General features: G+C 56.5%; 4 protein-coding genes across 4 annotated transcripts; 1 reads left to right on the forward strand and 3 right to left on the reverse strand.

Annotated features, from left to right (window-relative positions):
- Positions 1-1,587: 1,587 nt before the first annotated feature.
- KRP23_4247 (Ubiquitin carboxyl-terminal hydrolase 4) lies at positions 1,588-5,163 on the reverse strand (the record flags this gene model as incomplete). The annotated part of the gene is made up of 4 exons (XM_067889180.1): positions 1,588-2,149; positions 2,242-4,580; positions 4,643-4,792; positions 4,876-5,163. The coding sequence occupies 4 exons, from the start codon at positions 5,161-5,163 to the stop codon at positions 1,588-1,590; spliced, it is 3,339 nt and encodes a 1,112-aa protein (XP_067748365.1).
- Positions 5,164-5,383: 220 nt separating this feature from the next.
- On the forward strand, positions 5,384-6,124 carry KRP23_4248 (Ribonuclease MC; the record flags this gene model as incomplete). Its single annotated transcript, XM_067889181.1, has 1 exon — positions 5,384-6,124. The coding sequence occupies one exon, from the start codon at positions 5,384-5,386 to the stop codon at positions 6,122-6,124; it is 741 nt and encodes a 246-aa protein (XP_067748366.1).
- Positions 6,125-6,707: 583 nt separating this feature from the next.
- KRP23_4249 (uncharacterized protein) lies at positions 6,708-7,682 on the reverse strand (the record flags this gene model as incomplete). Its single annotated transcript, XM_067889182.1, has 1 exon — positions 6,708-7,682. The coding sequence occupies one exon, from the start codon at positions 7,680-7,682 to the stop codon at positions 6,708-6,710; it is 975 nt and encodes a 324-aa protein (XP_067748367.1).
- A 3,611-nt stretch (positions 7,683-11,293) lies between these two features.
- Positions 11,294-13,321, reverse strand: KRP23_4250 (uncharacterized protein; the record flags this gene model as incomplete). The annotated part of the gene is made up of 2 exons (XM_067889183.1): positions 11,294-12,859; positions 12,929-13,321. The coding sequence occupies 2 exons, from the start codon at positions 13,319-13,321 to the stop codon at positions 11,294-11,296; spliced, it is 1,959 nt and encodes a 652-aa protein (XP_067748368.1).
- Between the last annotated feature and the right edge of the window lie 73 nt (positions 13,322-13,394).

Below are 13,394 nucleotides of genomic sequence, written 5' to 3' on the forward strand. Positions count from 1 at the left end.
CTCTTGGGAACCTGCCCATTCGATCAAGCGTGATGTTCCAACGCTGGTCTCGAAGTATGCGACGGAGAACAGCGTGGCTGAATTGCTGTAGAAGTTTGGGGGTCCAATTTTTCCTGGTTGCTGAGTTACTGCTGATCCTTTCGAAAGGGTACATGTTGAACACGTTGCCGTTGAAGTTGGGCGCATACGACGGGACATGGATACATAAGTTCAGAATCAATCACAGACGAATGTGACACGAAGGTGCTCTGAAGGTGTCTTGTCGTCTTGGGGGGCAGTGTGGAGATTGGATCAGACGACGGCGACAAGCGGACCAAGGACGACGCCGGCACCGACGATGCAGCAACCCAACCGACACTGGCAGCACCAACCGACAGCAGCACCCGAGAACCCGTAAACACTACACCTGCATAATACATGCCGCGTCAACCGCGGCACTGCATAATCAAGCACCAGTGGTTGGTGCTGGAGAGCTGGAGGGCGTTGCCACACAGCACGCCCCCCCTTGCAAGGCGAGTAGCGCTAGAGAGCTTCGTCTAACTGCTAAATGAACTCACTTCGCAACTTACTCTGAAGCGCGCAACGTCATACCACCTCAAAGTGCTCTTTAGAAATTGCACGCTTCAACGCGCACGACGGGCTCTTGCTACGGATGGTAAAGAGAACGTGGCAAAATTCGTGTATGATACGCAGCGCACTCCTCCTGATTCACTTGAAGCTGCCCACCGCGGACATCTAGGCATTCTGAAGATGATCATGAAGTTTATCTCCGATAAAAAGCACGTTCCACGAGAATACAAGAACGACCACCCGAGCAAAAGTTTGAAATAACATCAACTGGAAATTGTGTTGCCGAGGGCGGTGCTAGCTGTATTATACATGTAACACCCGAGCTAGACTGTATCTGTGAGAAATCGGAGCGCAGCATGGGGTTTGAAGATCAGTTCGCCCTTGTATGGTGCATGGTCGAGATAACTGCCAAAAAGCGTAACTAAGGGATGAATGAATGACCTGCTTGACGAGCGCTACCGATACTGGGTTCTTCTTGGCGTATGGAAGTGGCATACATATCTTCGCGGAAACACGAAAGGTACGGGTCTATGAAGATGCTGTGTCATGATGATTGCAGTTTAAGTTGTGCGCTTGAGATTTTGTTCCCTCGTCGAACAGGTGTGCATCTGAAGCGACTTGTCTCCTGCTTCTACCTCAGGATTCACATGAATAAAACCGAAAAAACGGAAACGATAGGTGACGGTGCTTTCGTATCCTTACGCGCTGCGTCTGAATTTTGCGGCTCTCAGCTTTTTCACCGAGTTCACGAAAAGCAAAAGCGCAGCTGTGCTTACCTCTGATGAAGAACTACATGAAAATGCCATGTCGAGTGCTATGCTTGGTAAACAAAGAATGAGGCAAGTTATTCGCATGATACGATGTTTATTCCTTCTCCAGTCCACGCTACGCTTTCTCGTTCGGCATATCCCAGCGACACGAACGGATAGAAGTAAGTACACGTAACATGAGGGGTGGCAAAAGGGCAAGCAAGCTCATCCGATCGGTGTTTCTAATTCGACATGCACCAGTCCTACCTTAAGCCTGGTCGCGGCGTATGTAGAACAGCACATATGCTCGAGACGACACGGCATTCTCGGGTGACGTCGTGTCGGTGTGACTATCGTTGAAGTTAAACCAGCGATTGCTTACTGGGTTCTTCGCAACCGCTGTGTAGTGCCCGCCACCGAGACCTCCCATGTGCTCGGATACAGCGTAAAGATCATATATCGGCTCCGAGTCGTACCGCGACCCGATGACGAACTCCGAGAGATCCAGGCCTTCGATGGGGAAATCTACCAATGTTGAAATCTTGTCGCGGTGCAAGAAAAACGAGTTTTGCGCATACCGGAAACGCTTGAGGTGGAAAATCAGCACCTTCGGAAGTGAAAAGAGATCGAACTTCTTGAAGGCGCGCACGTGGTTCTTGCACTTGGGGCAGTACCAAGTATCCGATTCGCCAAGCTGCTCTCGCTCCGTAAACTTGTTCAAGCAGGTAAGAAGCGTGATCGGATCGGCCGCTGGCGAGATTGTCAAGCTTTTCATCGAGTCGTGGAGGTCGATACGCTTTGCCGAATTTTCATCGTAGCCCCGCTGGTAGCTGGCGAAAACAAGCAACAGAATACAGATAGGTGGGGTTAGAGCCAATCGGGACGCTAACTGGAAGAAAAAAAAAAACATTTGTAGACGTACCCATTGCGATTCCACTCGAGCGTAAAGCTGAACGGCTTGTTCAAACCGTCAGGAACATCCACGGGCTCGTCGTCGCGAGAAAGGTCACTGATGAGCGCACTTCCACCATTCGGTCCGGTCACGTGCAAGCGGTATGGCAACTGCTGCTCGTTGCCGCAACCGAAATCGGTGCCAGAGCCCTCACTCAACTCTTTCGTTGCCACGAGGCGATGAACAATCTGCCAGACCTTCTTGTGGATTTGGGCTTTAGTCCATTTCCGGTCGACTGATACAAGAAGTGGCGTGTTGAACAGCTCCACCTCCACTTTTCGCTGTTTCGGACTATACCCTTCGTCAGTTAGAATGTCAGAGCCGTCGGCATTATTTCGCCGATCCACAGGCGATGCAACTGGTGCTTGGTGCAGCAGCTCCACGAGATGCATGGGTTTGTCAGGGACGGGCTCTGGCTCCAGTGTCCCTAACCTTCGTGGTCCAGTAGGAGGACGAATGGAAGACGAGGAAAAGGAGTAGCCCGTAACCGGTAACTCCAGCTCATACGCGTGAAGAAAGCGATCTCGGATCTGATCAATTGGCAAACTGTCTCGGTATGCTTTGAGGATCCGGTGATTCCACACTTCGACGAAGAAAATCCGCGAAACGGGGATACTTGATAGTTTACTGAGTTCTTCCTTGGCATCACGCAGAGTACTGTTATCCTTCGGCAGACGCATCGCGTACTTCATCGGGATATCGCCATTTGCCCAGAAGAGCTGCACCTGAGCAGTCACCGTCTCATTATTCGGGATCGGGACAGACAAGCTCATGTACGGATCAAAGGTAATCGACTCATTCCCGCAATCTGGGTTGGAGCACGTCACGTGGCTGCGAAGTTGACCCATGAAGTTGTCCACGATAATACTGTCATTACGACGAAGAAACTGCTGCCACTCCTCTTGCGCCACTTCTGGGTCACTGCGTCCATTCCGCTCAACAGGTTTGGTATACGGCTTCGTCTTTACACGATTCAGATCTTCATGCAGTCCGTCGAGCAGGAAGTTCATCAGTTCCTGGCTATCTTGCTGCTGGTATCCCGCGAACTGAGGCGCATACTCGCCAATGACAGATTTCAGCCTCGTCGGAGTGACAACTGTGAATTCGTTGCTCCACATCTTGCGCAGAAGAGTAGCGAAGTCAACTGCCATCCTTCCTTTCATACCAAGCGGGTTATCGCGGTTAATCTCCTTCGTGAAGAAGGGGCTGCCGGTGTCAGGGTCCCTCATGAGAAAGTAGTCTCGGAGAGGGGCTGTGTTGATCATGCACTGCAGCATGCTGTTCATAAAGCACGTGTTGCCCAAATTCCTCAGCCCCACAACCCCTTCAAACGTAGGACGACCTCGCCCCGGTTCGCTCGCGTAGTTGTTACCGTATCGACTGTAGGATGACCCAGGTGAGGAGGAAGACACTGGTGATTTCACGACAGTCGAGACATTAACTGCCTTGTGCGTTCCTACAGGGCACAGTAATTCATCCTGTGCATCCATCCACTGCTTTGAGCCATCAACCTCGAGTTCAATTCGAAGTGAGTCACTCTCTTCCGACTTTTGGGTATCAGTGACGCGTCCGATACGCCACTCCGGGTAGCTCTTTCTTTCCACGTCCTTGCCTACCAAGATTTCATCGCCAATCTTAAAGTCGCGCCAGTTCCGAACTTTCGTGTGCAGCGGGGCAATACGGGCCGACGTGCGGTTCAGCCACTCATCCCACTTGGCCGTCCATCCACGATAGTGGACTTTCACCTGCACGCCCCTGGATTCAATGACACGGGACTCATACCACTTCTTGTCCGTGTCCTGTGCGTCGATCAGTTGGTTCACATCCAAAGTGTATCTCCACGCTTCCGCCTGGATCTCACTATAGAATTTGTTTTGTCTCCAGTCTCTGCCTTCGAATTCAGGATTCACTACGAACCGCCCTTCCACCAGTAAATGGTGCAGCTTGTCCTTCCCAGGCTTATAGTCACGTTGTTCTAGCTGCAGTTCCTCCACCGTCGTGCTCTCCACCAAGATCTCGGAGCTCTTGGCACTCTGAAAGCCACGGTCCTCCGATACAACTGCATCTCTCAGTGGCGTCCAGGGCGCGTCCCATTCCGTCCTGTAGCACACCTGCACTGCCTCATCAATGGTCTCCTCCGTCACATCAGGGAACATGTCTCTCAGCTGAGGCTCCTCAGCCGCAACCTTCCAGATCTTCAGTTGCAGCTCGCTCAGTGCACATTTCTCACTAGCATTGAGCACCAGGGGCTTCTGCTCGGCATCCAGCAGCTCCACAGGCTCCTCCAGCCCCGTCCGCCACGCCCACACCTGTCCACCAATAATGTATCAGTCTTCCACCCTCTCAACTGCAATTACAACGGCTCAATTACCTGGAAAGTGACGGGATTGACCTCCACAACCCGATTTTTAGCAGGTCCTCGGGCCACCACGGGCCTGGAAATCTCCCAGTCGAAGCCAAACCGGTGCGACAGTTGGTTCCACACGCGCTGGCTCACAAGACGATAGTCCTTGCCCTCCACCTGCAACAATAGAGGCACCAAAGCACAAAACGTATCTTAAGTTACCGGTATCTCGGTCTCTAGAGCTCCTTTTTAGCCCGTACCAGCATGGGTTTCAGCACTGCGACGCCGCGCTTGTGACTGCTGAGCTCTGGCTCAATTAACACCTCATTCTGCACACGAGATGCGCGCTGCAACGCGTCATCCGAGTCCTCCGAGTCGTCGTCTGTCTGGCCGTCGCTCTCATCGCTCGGCGGGGCGTCCAGCACGCGCGTCCACCAATCAGAAGCCACGAGAAACCAGTCGTCGCCCTCCTGCAGCCGATCCTCGGCAAGTTGCTGCTCCAGAGATGCCGCCAGACGCCGCAACGAAGCGCGCTTACCCTCGGCCATATTCGGGTACGTGGCGGTTGGTTACTTACCGAATGAAAGGAAGTTAACGGAAAGAAAATTGAAAGTTACGGATAGCTTCGCAAATTACAACCAATCACAGATATCTGATTCTGGCGGTTGAGAAATCGAGAATCAGGCGTCTTTTTCAGCCAATCCCAAAATGGCTAATTTATATGTAGCCATGTTAAGTTCAAGTGCATTCCTCGATCTTCCCCTCAATATGATGCGACGCTTCCTGGCAGCGGCCGTGCTCTTCAGCGCGTGCGATGCGTCCCTGACGCCCGTGTACGATGCTACAGTCTCGTCTCTAAAGCCTCCGGGTGACTTCGACATGTACATCCTGGCGCAGAGCTGGCAGCCGGCCTTCTGCCACGGCAAAGAGGGGCAATACCCTGGGTGCAGTGCACCGCAGAGCTACTGGCGCTCGCACCTGACGCTGCACGGGCTGTGGCCCGAGCTCTCAGGTCGTGCGCCGCCCAGCTTCTGCTCGGGCGAGGCCTTCGACGCCGCCAAGATCGAGCGCGAGCTGGGGCTGGCCACGCTGCACCAGTTCTGGCCCGACGTCAAGTTCAGCGAGGCCGACCCGCAGTACGCGGCCTTCTGGCAGCACGAGTGGACGCGTCACGGTACGTGCTCGGGGCTCGAACAAGTCGCGTACTTCACGCACGCCATCGACCTCGAGCGCAACGAGACGCTCGCGCCCACGCCGCAGCTCGTGCAGGACAATGTCGGCGGACAGGTGGACGCCGCCAAGTTGCGCGCAGCCTTTGGTGACGCTGCGCTCAAGTGCCAGTACAGCAACGGCAAGCACGCCATGTTCTCGCAGGTCTTCACCTGTTGGCAGAAGGACGCGCACCACGTGCCGACGCGTCGCTGCGCCTGTCCGCCGCATATTCACTCGGAGGACACGTGCGGCAAGGCCAGCGTGGCCATCCCGGCCTTTCCAGCAAGTGGCGACTAGCAAGGCAAAGTGCGAGTCACTCGGACGCTGACTACTTCACGACAGTCGGTTCGGTGGCGCGTTGCCTCTCTTGGCGTTCGAGCCACGAGTGCACGATGGCGAGTAGCGTTGCGCTAAAGTGTAGATCCCAACCCAACACGTCATTTCATATGCACTGTACTTGCGTGCCCAAAGTCTCCTCCCCTTGCAACGAGGCCACCTGGAGCCGCAGCACAGTACGCCACATGCAATCCTTCGATCCGCCGTGACGGCACCTCGTTGCTCGTTCTGCTTGTCATTTGATTGAAGTTGCGTTAGCCGCGGCGGTCATGGTTGAGTGGCATCGTGCCGATCGGGTGGCTGTGAGCGCCGACGCCCGGGAAGGAGGGCACCTTCAGGTGGTGGATCCAAATGCCTGCAGACGCGTGAGAACTCGTGCTCGAAACGCAAGAGACCGAGTTGAATGAACGCTCGATAGGTAGCGGGCTTTTATCATTACTTGGTGCTGCACCTTTGATCGTACACTACTTCGTGTCGCTAACTTACTTTATCTACACTGAACACACAGCTCTGGGTCTGTAGCTCTCCCAGACCCTCGTCTAGCCTAGCACATGGAGGCTCGTACGAGCGAGACGCGCAGTGGCGGCAATACCGCCGCCGACGTAGAGACGGCCACGGGTGACACATTGCGTGGCTGGCTCGAGTAGGCCGCACGACGAGAGACGTCATCGGAGACAGTCAGCTTCGGTAGCTTGCACATCACGGGCGTCGTGGTCGTGGTCGTGGCGGCGTTGACCGCCGACGTGTACCGTGAGTTGAATAGCGCAGGCGTGGCCTGACGCTGGAAGTGGTAGAAGATCTTGGGCTCCGTGAGCTCCACGGCCGCCAGGTATCCCTGCTGCTGCGCTTGGATGATGTCCTCGTAGCTGCGCTTGCGGCTGAGGGACGACGTGTTCTTGTGTGTCGGAGAGGTCTTGGTCGAGTGAGTGGGGCTGTCCTTGAGCGTACCATTGCTGGCAGCTTCCAGGGCCTGCTCCTCTTCCTCGATACTCTGGATAAACGCTTGACGGAGACTAGTAAGGTGACGCGCCGCGTTCTCCTTGGACCGCGCCGCCGCAGGGGAGTCCTGTGCGCACGGGTAGTAGGCTCGTCGGCCGATCTTGGGGTTGATCTTAATGCCGGCGAAGACCGAGCCAGGAAGCAGCTTTTTCGAGATCCGCATGGGGTCGCAGTGGAGCTGCTGGGCCAAGTACCCGCGCAGGGTGGTGCCGTACTGGATGGCCAAGAGGCCGTCGCAGAAGTACGAGATGGTGGCCGCGGCGTAGTCCTCCTCGGCCCGCGTCCACTTGCCGCGGCGCAGCGGGCCGGACAGTGTGAGGTCCATGGCTGGCTGCAGCTGCACGGCTGCACTGTGCTGCTGCAGGTAGGCGTGCTGCTGCTGCGGCGAGTACTGGTGCGGCTGCGCCAGTGGGAAGTGCTGGTTGAGCTGCGAGTGGAGCTGGTGCGACGCTCGCAGCGGCGGCAGCACCGCGTGGCGCTGGGGCTGCGCAGAGAGCGAAGGCAGGTGGGTCAGCGGCATCTTGGAGTGGGGGCTGCTCGTGCGTGAGACTGCCAATTCGCAAATGAGTAAGTTTGATGCACGATTTGAAACACCTCGTCGTTCATGGACGCAGCCCAATCCTTCCCGTCACGCAGGGCAGGTGGGTGAGCAGAAGACCCAGTCGCTGACGACTCGACTTGCTGAAAGTAGGGAGACGATAATCATTGAGGATATGCCCCGAGGCTATCTGTCGCTTGATCTGCAGGCCTGCTTTTGACCGGCACTTGACGCAGTGATGCCTTATGTCGAGGCCGGTCTCTTGGCTTTAGCAGAGCCGGAGATCGCGCCGGCCTGGTCCGGCGTGGCGAAATTCGCCAGTTGGCACTTGCCCACACGAACATGCAGGACCAGACTGAGGAATGTTGCGCGAGCTGCTGGTGGATGCACCAAGTCTTGTTCGAATCGGAAGCCCTGGCCCGATGGACATTCGTCCATTACGTGCACGTCCGGAGAGCGAACAGCTTGCAAAGAGGAAGGCAGGACGTCTTAGATCCAGCGCCGCACTCGGTCTCTTCTGTGTTGGAAAAGTCTCACATGAAGGCCAATCTCCTTGGAAAGCCCCCGCGCGACAGCTCGACACCGCGGTCGTGCCTTGCCTCACTTCGCCATGTTGACGAACCCCGTCCAGTGGAAGAAGGTAATTTGCCAACATTTTGGCTTAAAACACAGCGACTTTGATGGCCAAGAGCTTTGGCTGCAGAACCACGCGTGGATCACCAGAAAAAATGTAGTCCTCGGTCAAACCAGAACCTACTTCCACCGTTTCACTTCAGCATCTGAAGCCTTGACGTTGAAGCGAGTCAGGCCACCTGGCTCGGAGTTCTTCACTGCTCGTTGCTATTATAGAGACGTCGAGCGCCACAAGCGGCGGGGGCCCGTAGAAGCCCGGTCGCGCTCATTTGGCCAGTTGGGGCCGTTAACTCACGCTCTCGCGCTGGTTGATTGATTCCAGCGCGATGCAGTCACCAAGGTGCGCACCCAACGCGCTGCTGGACGGATTCCGTCTGAACGTCTTAGTCGCAGAAGCGAAGCAGATGCATGTACACTTTGCTGCGGACGCAACTCGCTGTGGTCGGATGCAGTCAGCTGCAAGCTCGGCCACTTGAGTTCGCAGCTTATGGGACGCTGAGACCGAGCGGCACCTGATTGTGGGCCACCGTGCAGATCACTAGGGACTTTCCGACGGCGGCAAGGTGCAAACGCTTGCTTGCGTGGGGTCAACTCGGGCGCCCTTGCTCTGGTAAAGGGTCTCCGAGCCACAGTGGCATGGCCCACAACCTTGTTGGGTGGATCTCTGGGCGTCTCTGCAAGCGCTTCGAGACATGCGGGCTCTCACGATGAAAAAGCAACAATCGCTGGCGCCAGCGCCGTCGCGGTGCTGGTTCCTACAGGTCCACAGCACAGCATGAGGGCACTGCCCTCGAAAGGCTGCTGCAGGCTTGCCCGGTCTGTCCAGTCGGCCATCAGCGACGCGTGGAGAAGCCCAGCGGGGCTTGATTGATTGAAGACGCGAATGAGGCCGAGGCAACTCCTGACGCAGCACAACAAGCGCGACGTCGCAGCGCGTTGGGAATGGCAAGGGGCCATCTGCGAGTGCTGCCTTCCGCCTCACCAGAGAGCGCTTGGGTTGCCACGAACGAAAGGCGTCACGTGCCTGATCGCAGGCTAAAAAGGCGGGCCGCCGCGCAGTAATGCCCGGCGGCTCAACTCGTGTGCACCCGCCTTGTTGAGCAGCAGGACACAGCGCACGATGACAGACTACCGCGTCCGATTTGAACAGGATGTGGCGTCTGCGAGCACCCTAGCCAGTCTAACGCCAGCAGGCGGCACCGAGGATCGGTCGGCGTGTCAACTTCGTACACAGCAGTTGAAGGTGCTGCTGCCAGTGCTGTGCTGGGGGGTGATTGTGTTTGAAGTTGCTCTGCCATCGTTGATGAGCCAGAGAAGTTCAAACGATGCAGCCGTCCTATCGGATAGGACGAGTTGTCCAGGACAACTTCGAACTGCTCGTCCTGCGACACCAAACTTTGGAGTCCAAAGCAGCTCGACTAGCACGAAAGCGCCTTCTTAGTCGGACTGACTCCATCTTCAGTTGTAGCCACCTCGCGAGTCCGGCATTGCAGATGCTTGGCGCCTTAGGCTCAAGTCGCGCTGGCGGCTCTGCAAAGGCTAACCCGAGCCAGAATCCGCTTCAATTAACGTATCCTGCGCCGAGATCCATCTGAACGGGGGGCTGCTTCTGATCGCGGCGGCATTGTCATCTCGTGGACGGTTCGGTGGCAATCGCACGGCGGGCGGTTTGCAATCACGATTGCCTCGGTGCAGACGATCTCCGTGCGTCATGCGACTGAGAGCTGCAATGCACTGTGAGCTCTGCACTATCCGCCAGTGGCGAGAGTGTGGTAACTCCTCTCGCACTTCAGTTTGTCTCGACCAAAACGATCGCAGAGACGAGCGCGAACGCTATCGATACCCCGAAAGCGGACGCAGTGACACCATTCAGAGGCGAGTTGACGTTCTGATGGCTTGACACTTGTTCGCATTCCTCGAGCTGAGGCGCGAGGGTCCCCACCAATACGCAACGCATTGCAGAACACCCGGCACTGAATAAAGTGGTTCCGTGGTAAGGGGGCCTTGATGAGGCATCGCACGGCGAGACCGTGCTGAGCCACGAGAAATCAGAGCAACTTCAGTCACCGTGGGCTTTGCCGCTGCATTGCGAGGACGTAATTTGGGAGGGCAAGGACGTCAACACGCTGGAAATTTCAACTCGGTCATGACACTGGGGCCAGCACGATACATTTTCTGCGCGAAAATCAGCTCCGCATGGTGTTGACGGCACAGCGTGGTAAAAGGTTGATGTGCAGGCTGTCCCCACAAACCACGCTGCTGAAATGTGGCGAGACGCTGTCAAACGTTGCAGGTTGACAAGTTGAAGCTGTCCTGAAACAGTAGAATCCGTACGCAAGTTAGCAAGTAATGGCTACGATGCAGGAGCCACCTACGTACAGTAGCGAGGGACAGCATGGTACGACAACCAACCCAAGCAACAATGCTGCTGGCTGCTTCTGCACTTGAGAGGCGCGCTGCAACGCAGGCTATCCACTTTCTGTAGCTATCGGGTCGTGAATGGAAACGGCGTCTTGGCTGTGTTTGATCTCCCTCCACCCAATTCGCGTGCTCGAAGCAATCTGTGTCACCACACTGCGTCTTGCCGTCGTGGTCGAGCTCCAGACACCCACGCGAATCAACTATATTGGATACTCAGTTGGTGACTTCAACTACAGGGTAGAAATCGATCAAAACTCTTCCGACTTCTCCGTTGTGAGAGCGCCCGAGCCCACAACCGCCATACGGCTTTTATCCGCAGCACTTGGCCTTCCGCCACTACTCTCGATACCTTTTCGCCTTCGTCTTCTCAATCCACTACGTGTCGCCTAGCACAAACAAAGAGACTTTTACGAGACGATCAAGAGCACGAAGGAGATTCGTAAAACGGATAACACGTCGATTGTGGTGCGGTCGCCACACCGCCCTAGAGCAAACGGCGAACGAACTCACGTCAAAATAGTCTTGCGGTTTTCATCACCTCAGTCCCCCAACGACTGCGTGAATGCCACGAGACTTTCCCCCAATCGGTCCCAACTCGATTGCAGCGAGCGCAGATCGTTGCCCACCTGCGTCCACAGCGTCTGCAGGTCGAGGGTGTTCACTTGTCCAGCATTGGGTCTTGGGGTCGGCGACACGGTCTCTGGGGACGTGTCGTCGCTGGAGACCTGGCGGCTCCGGCCTCGACCACGCGCAGGCGTTCGACCTGCAGACGATCTGCCTTGGTCTTGAGCCTGGTTGAAGCTTGCGGCCAAGTTGCGAGCGGGTCCGACGCGAGCTCGCAGGTCCATTCCAGAACGACTCGCGGTCGTCACTTCCACTGCTGCGTTGTTCGCTCTCGAAGGACGCAGCGGCGGCGAGCTCGAGCCCTCGTGATCCACCAAGTCGATCGTATCATCATCGCCTTCTTCGTCCTCTTGCTCTCCATCGCCCGTGCCTTCGGTCTCTACAGGAAGCCCTTCCTCAGCCTCGGACGCGGCCAACGAATCGTCGTGGGCAAGCAACTGACGCTCGTCCTGTGTCAACGGCTTGGACTCGCAGTGCGTGTTGGCCTGGGACAACATGTCGTCGTGTGCAGGTAGCCACAAGTCGTCGCCATCGACTTGGACGTGCACCCGCAGGCCCGAGCCATCATAGTCTCCTGTATCTTGCTCACTGCCGGAGCTGGCGGCCACCTCCAAGACCGTGGCAGTTCGCCACTTTGGGTGCTGGCGGTGCGGCACCTGGATGCCAATCTGCACCAAGGTGTGCTCTCGGAGAGCACTTCGCCACTTTGAAATGTGCGAATGCGGCGGCACAATACGCGGCGAAACGCGGCTGATCCATTCGTCATACTTGGACTCCCAGCCGCGGTAGTGGACGTGCACCTTGTTCCGGCGCGCAGCGAGCACCCGAGCCTCGCACCACGTTTTCATCGTGTCGAGGGCATCCAGCAGGTCCCCACGCACCAACGCCATTCGCCACTGCCACTCACCTCCTTGGCTTGGCCAGCCAAATTCACCAGCACCTTTCGCCCGCTGCTCGACTAGAATCTCGTGCAGTCTCGCAGTACCGTTCGCCTCCTCGCTCCGGTTGTCAAGGCGGAGATCGCCGAGTTTCGCACTCAACGTTGCACCGAATTCATTGCGGTCGCCCGAGTGCTCGTCATACTCCGCCTCGTCATCTTCGGCAGCACCTTGTTGGTCTTCACCGCTTTCGTCTTCCTGCTCGCTTGTCCGACGCTTCTTCACTCGGGGCTTCAGGCGCAACGAAATGGACGCGAGACGCGAACGCTTCACCATGTTCTGGATGGGAGTCCACTCCAGTTCGCCGTCTCCGGCGCGGCGTCTGCGATAGCACACGCGAACTTGGTCCGAACTCGCGGAAGCAGCATCAACACAGCTCAACAGCTGCGGGAAGTGGTGGCGGAAGGCGTCTGTAGTGGACAGCCACACTTCGCTCAGTAATTGTGCGAGTGTGTGCGTCCGACTGCCTAGAACCACCACAGCGCTATTCGCTTCATCGACCAGCTCTTTCGGTTCGGCCTCTTCACTTGTCCAGCAGGAGATCTACCCAAACACATTTGCAGTAGTGAAGGTTAGTACGACCCACGGATAGCAACCGTACAACTTACACACCTTGAAGGCAAACGGGTACGGCTCGATCTGCAGGAGTTGCTGACTGCGCTGGTAAATGACCTCGCGGCGGATCTCCCAGTCGAAACCAAGTTCTTGCGCGATCACGTCCCAGGCAGCTTCCGACACAAACTCAAAGTCCGATCCCTCGTCGAGGTTCGGCTTCAACATCGCCACCTTGCGCGTCTTGGAGCTGAGCTGCTTGTCGACCAGCGAGTCGTTGCGGACACTTGGCGCAGACTCCGCTTTCTGGCAAGCTTGGAACTCTTCCCACCACGGCATTGCAACTGCAAACCAGTGGTCTCCTTCCTCGAGCTTGGCGTTCGACAGCTCCTTTGCACGCTGAAGTGCTGGTTTCTTGGAGGCCGGCCTCTTGGACGCAGTTTTCCCCGGCATCTTCTCGCTTGCAGAGTCACTTTCCCGCTCGTTTTCTCCGTCTACGGCTCGTCCCAGATCACTTACCTACTGC

This window comes from Phytophthora ramorum (genome assembly GCF_020800215.1).
Source record: "Phytophthora ramorum isolate Pr-102 chromosome Unknown Phyram_PR-102_s0003, whole genome shotgun sequence".
NCBI classification, from domain to species: domain Eukaryota; phylum Oomycota; class Peronosporomycetes; order Peronosporales; family Peronosporaceae; genus Phytophthora; species Phytophthora ramorum.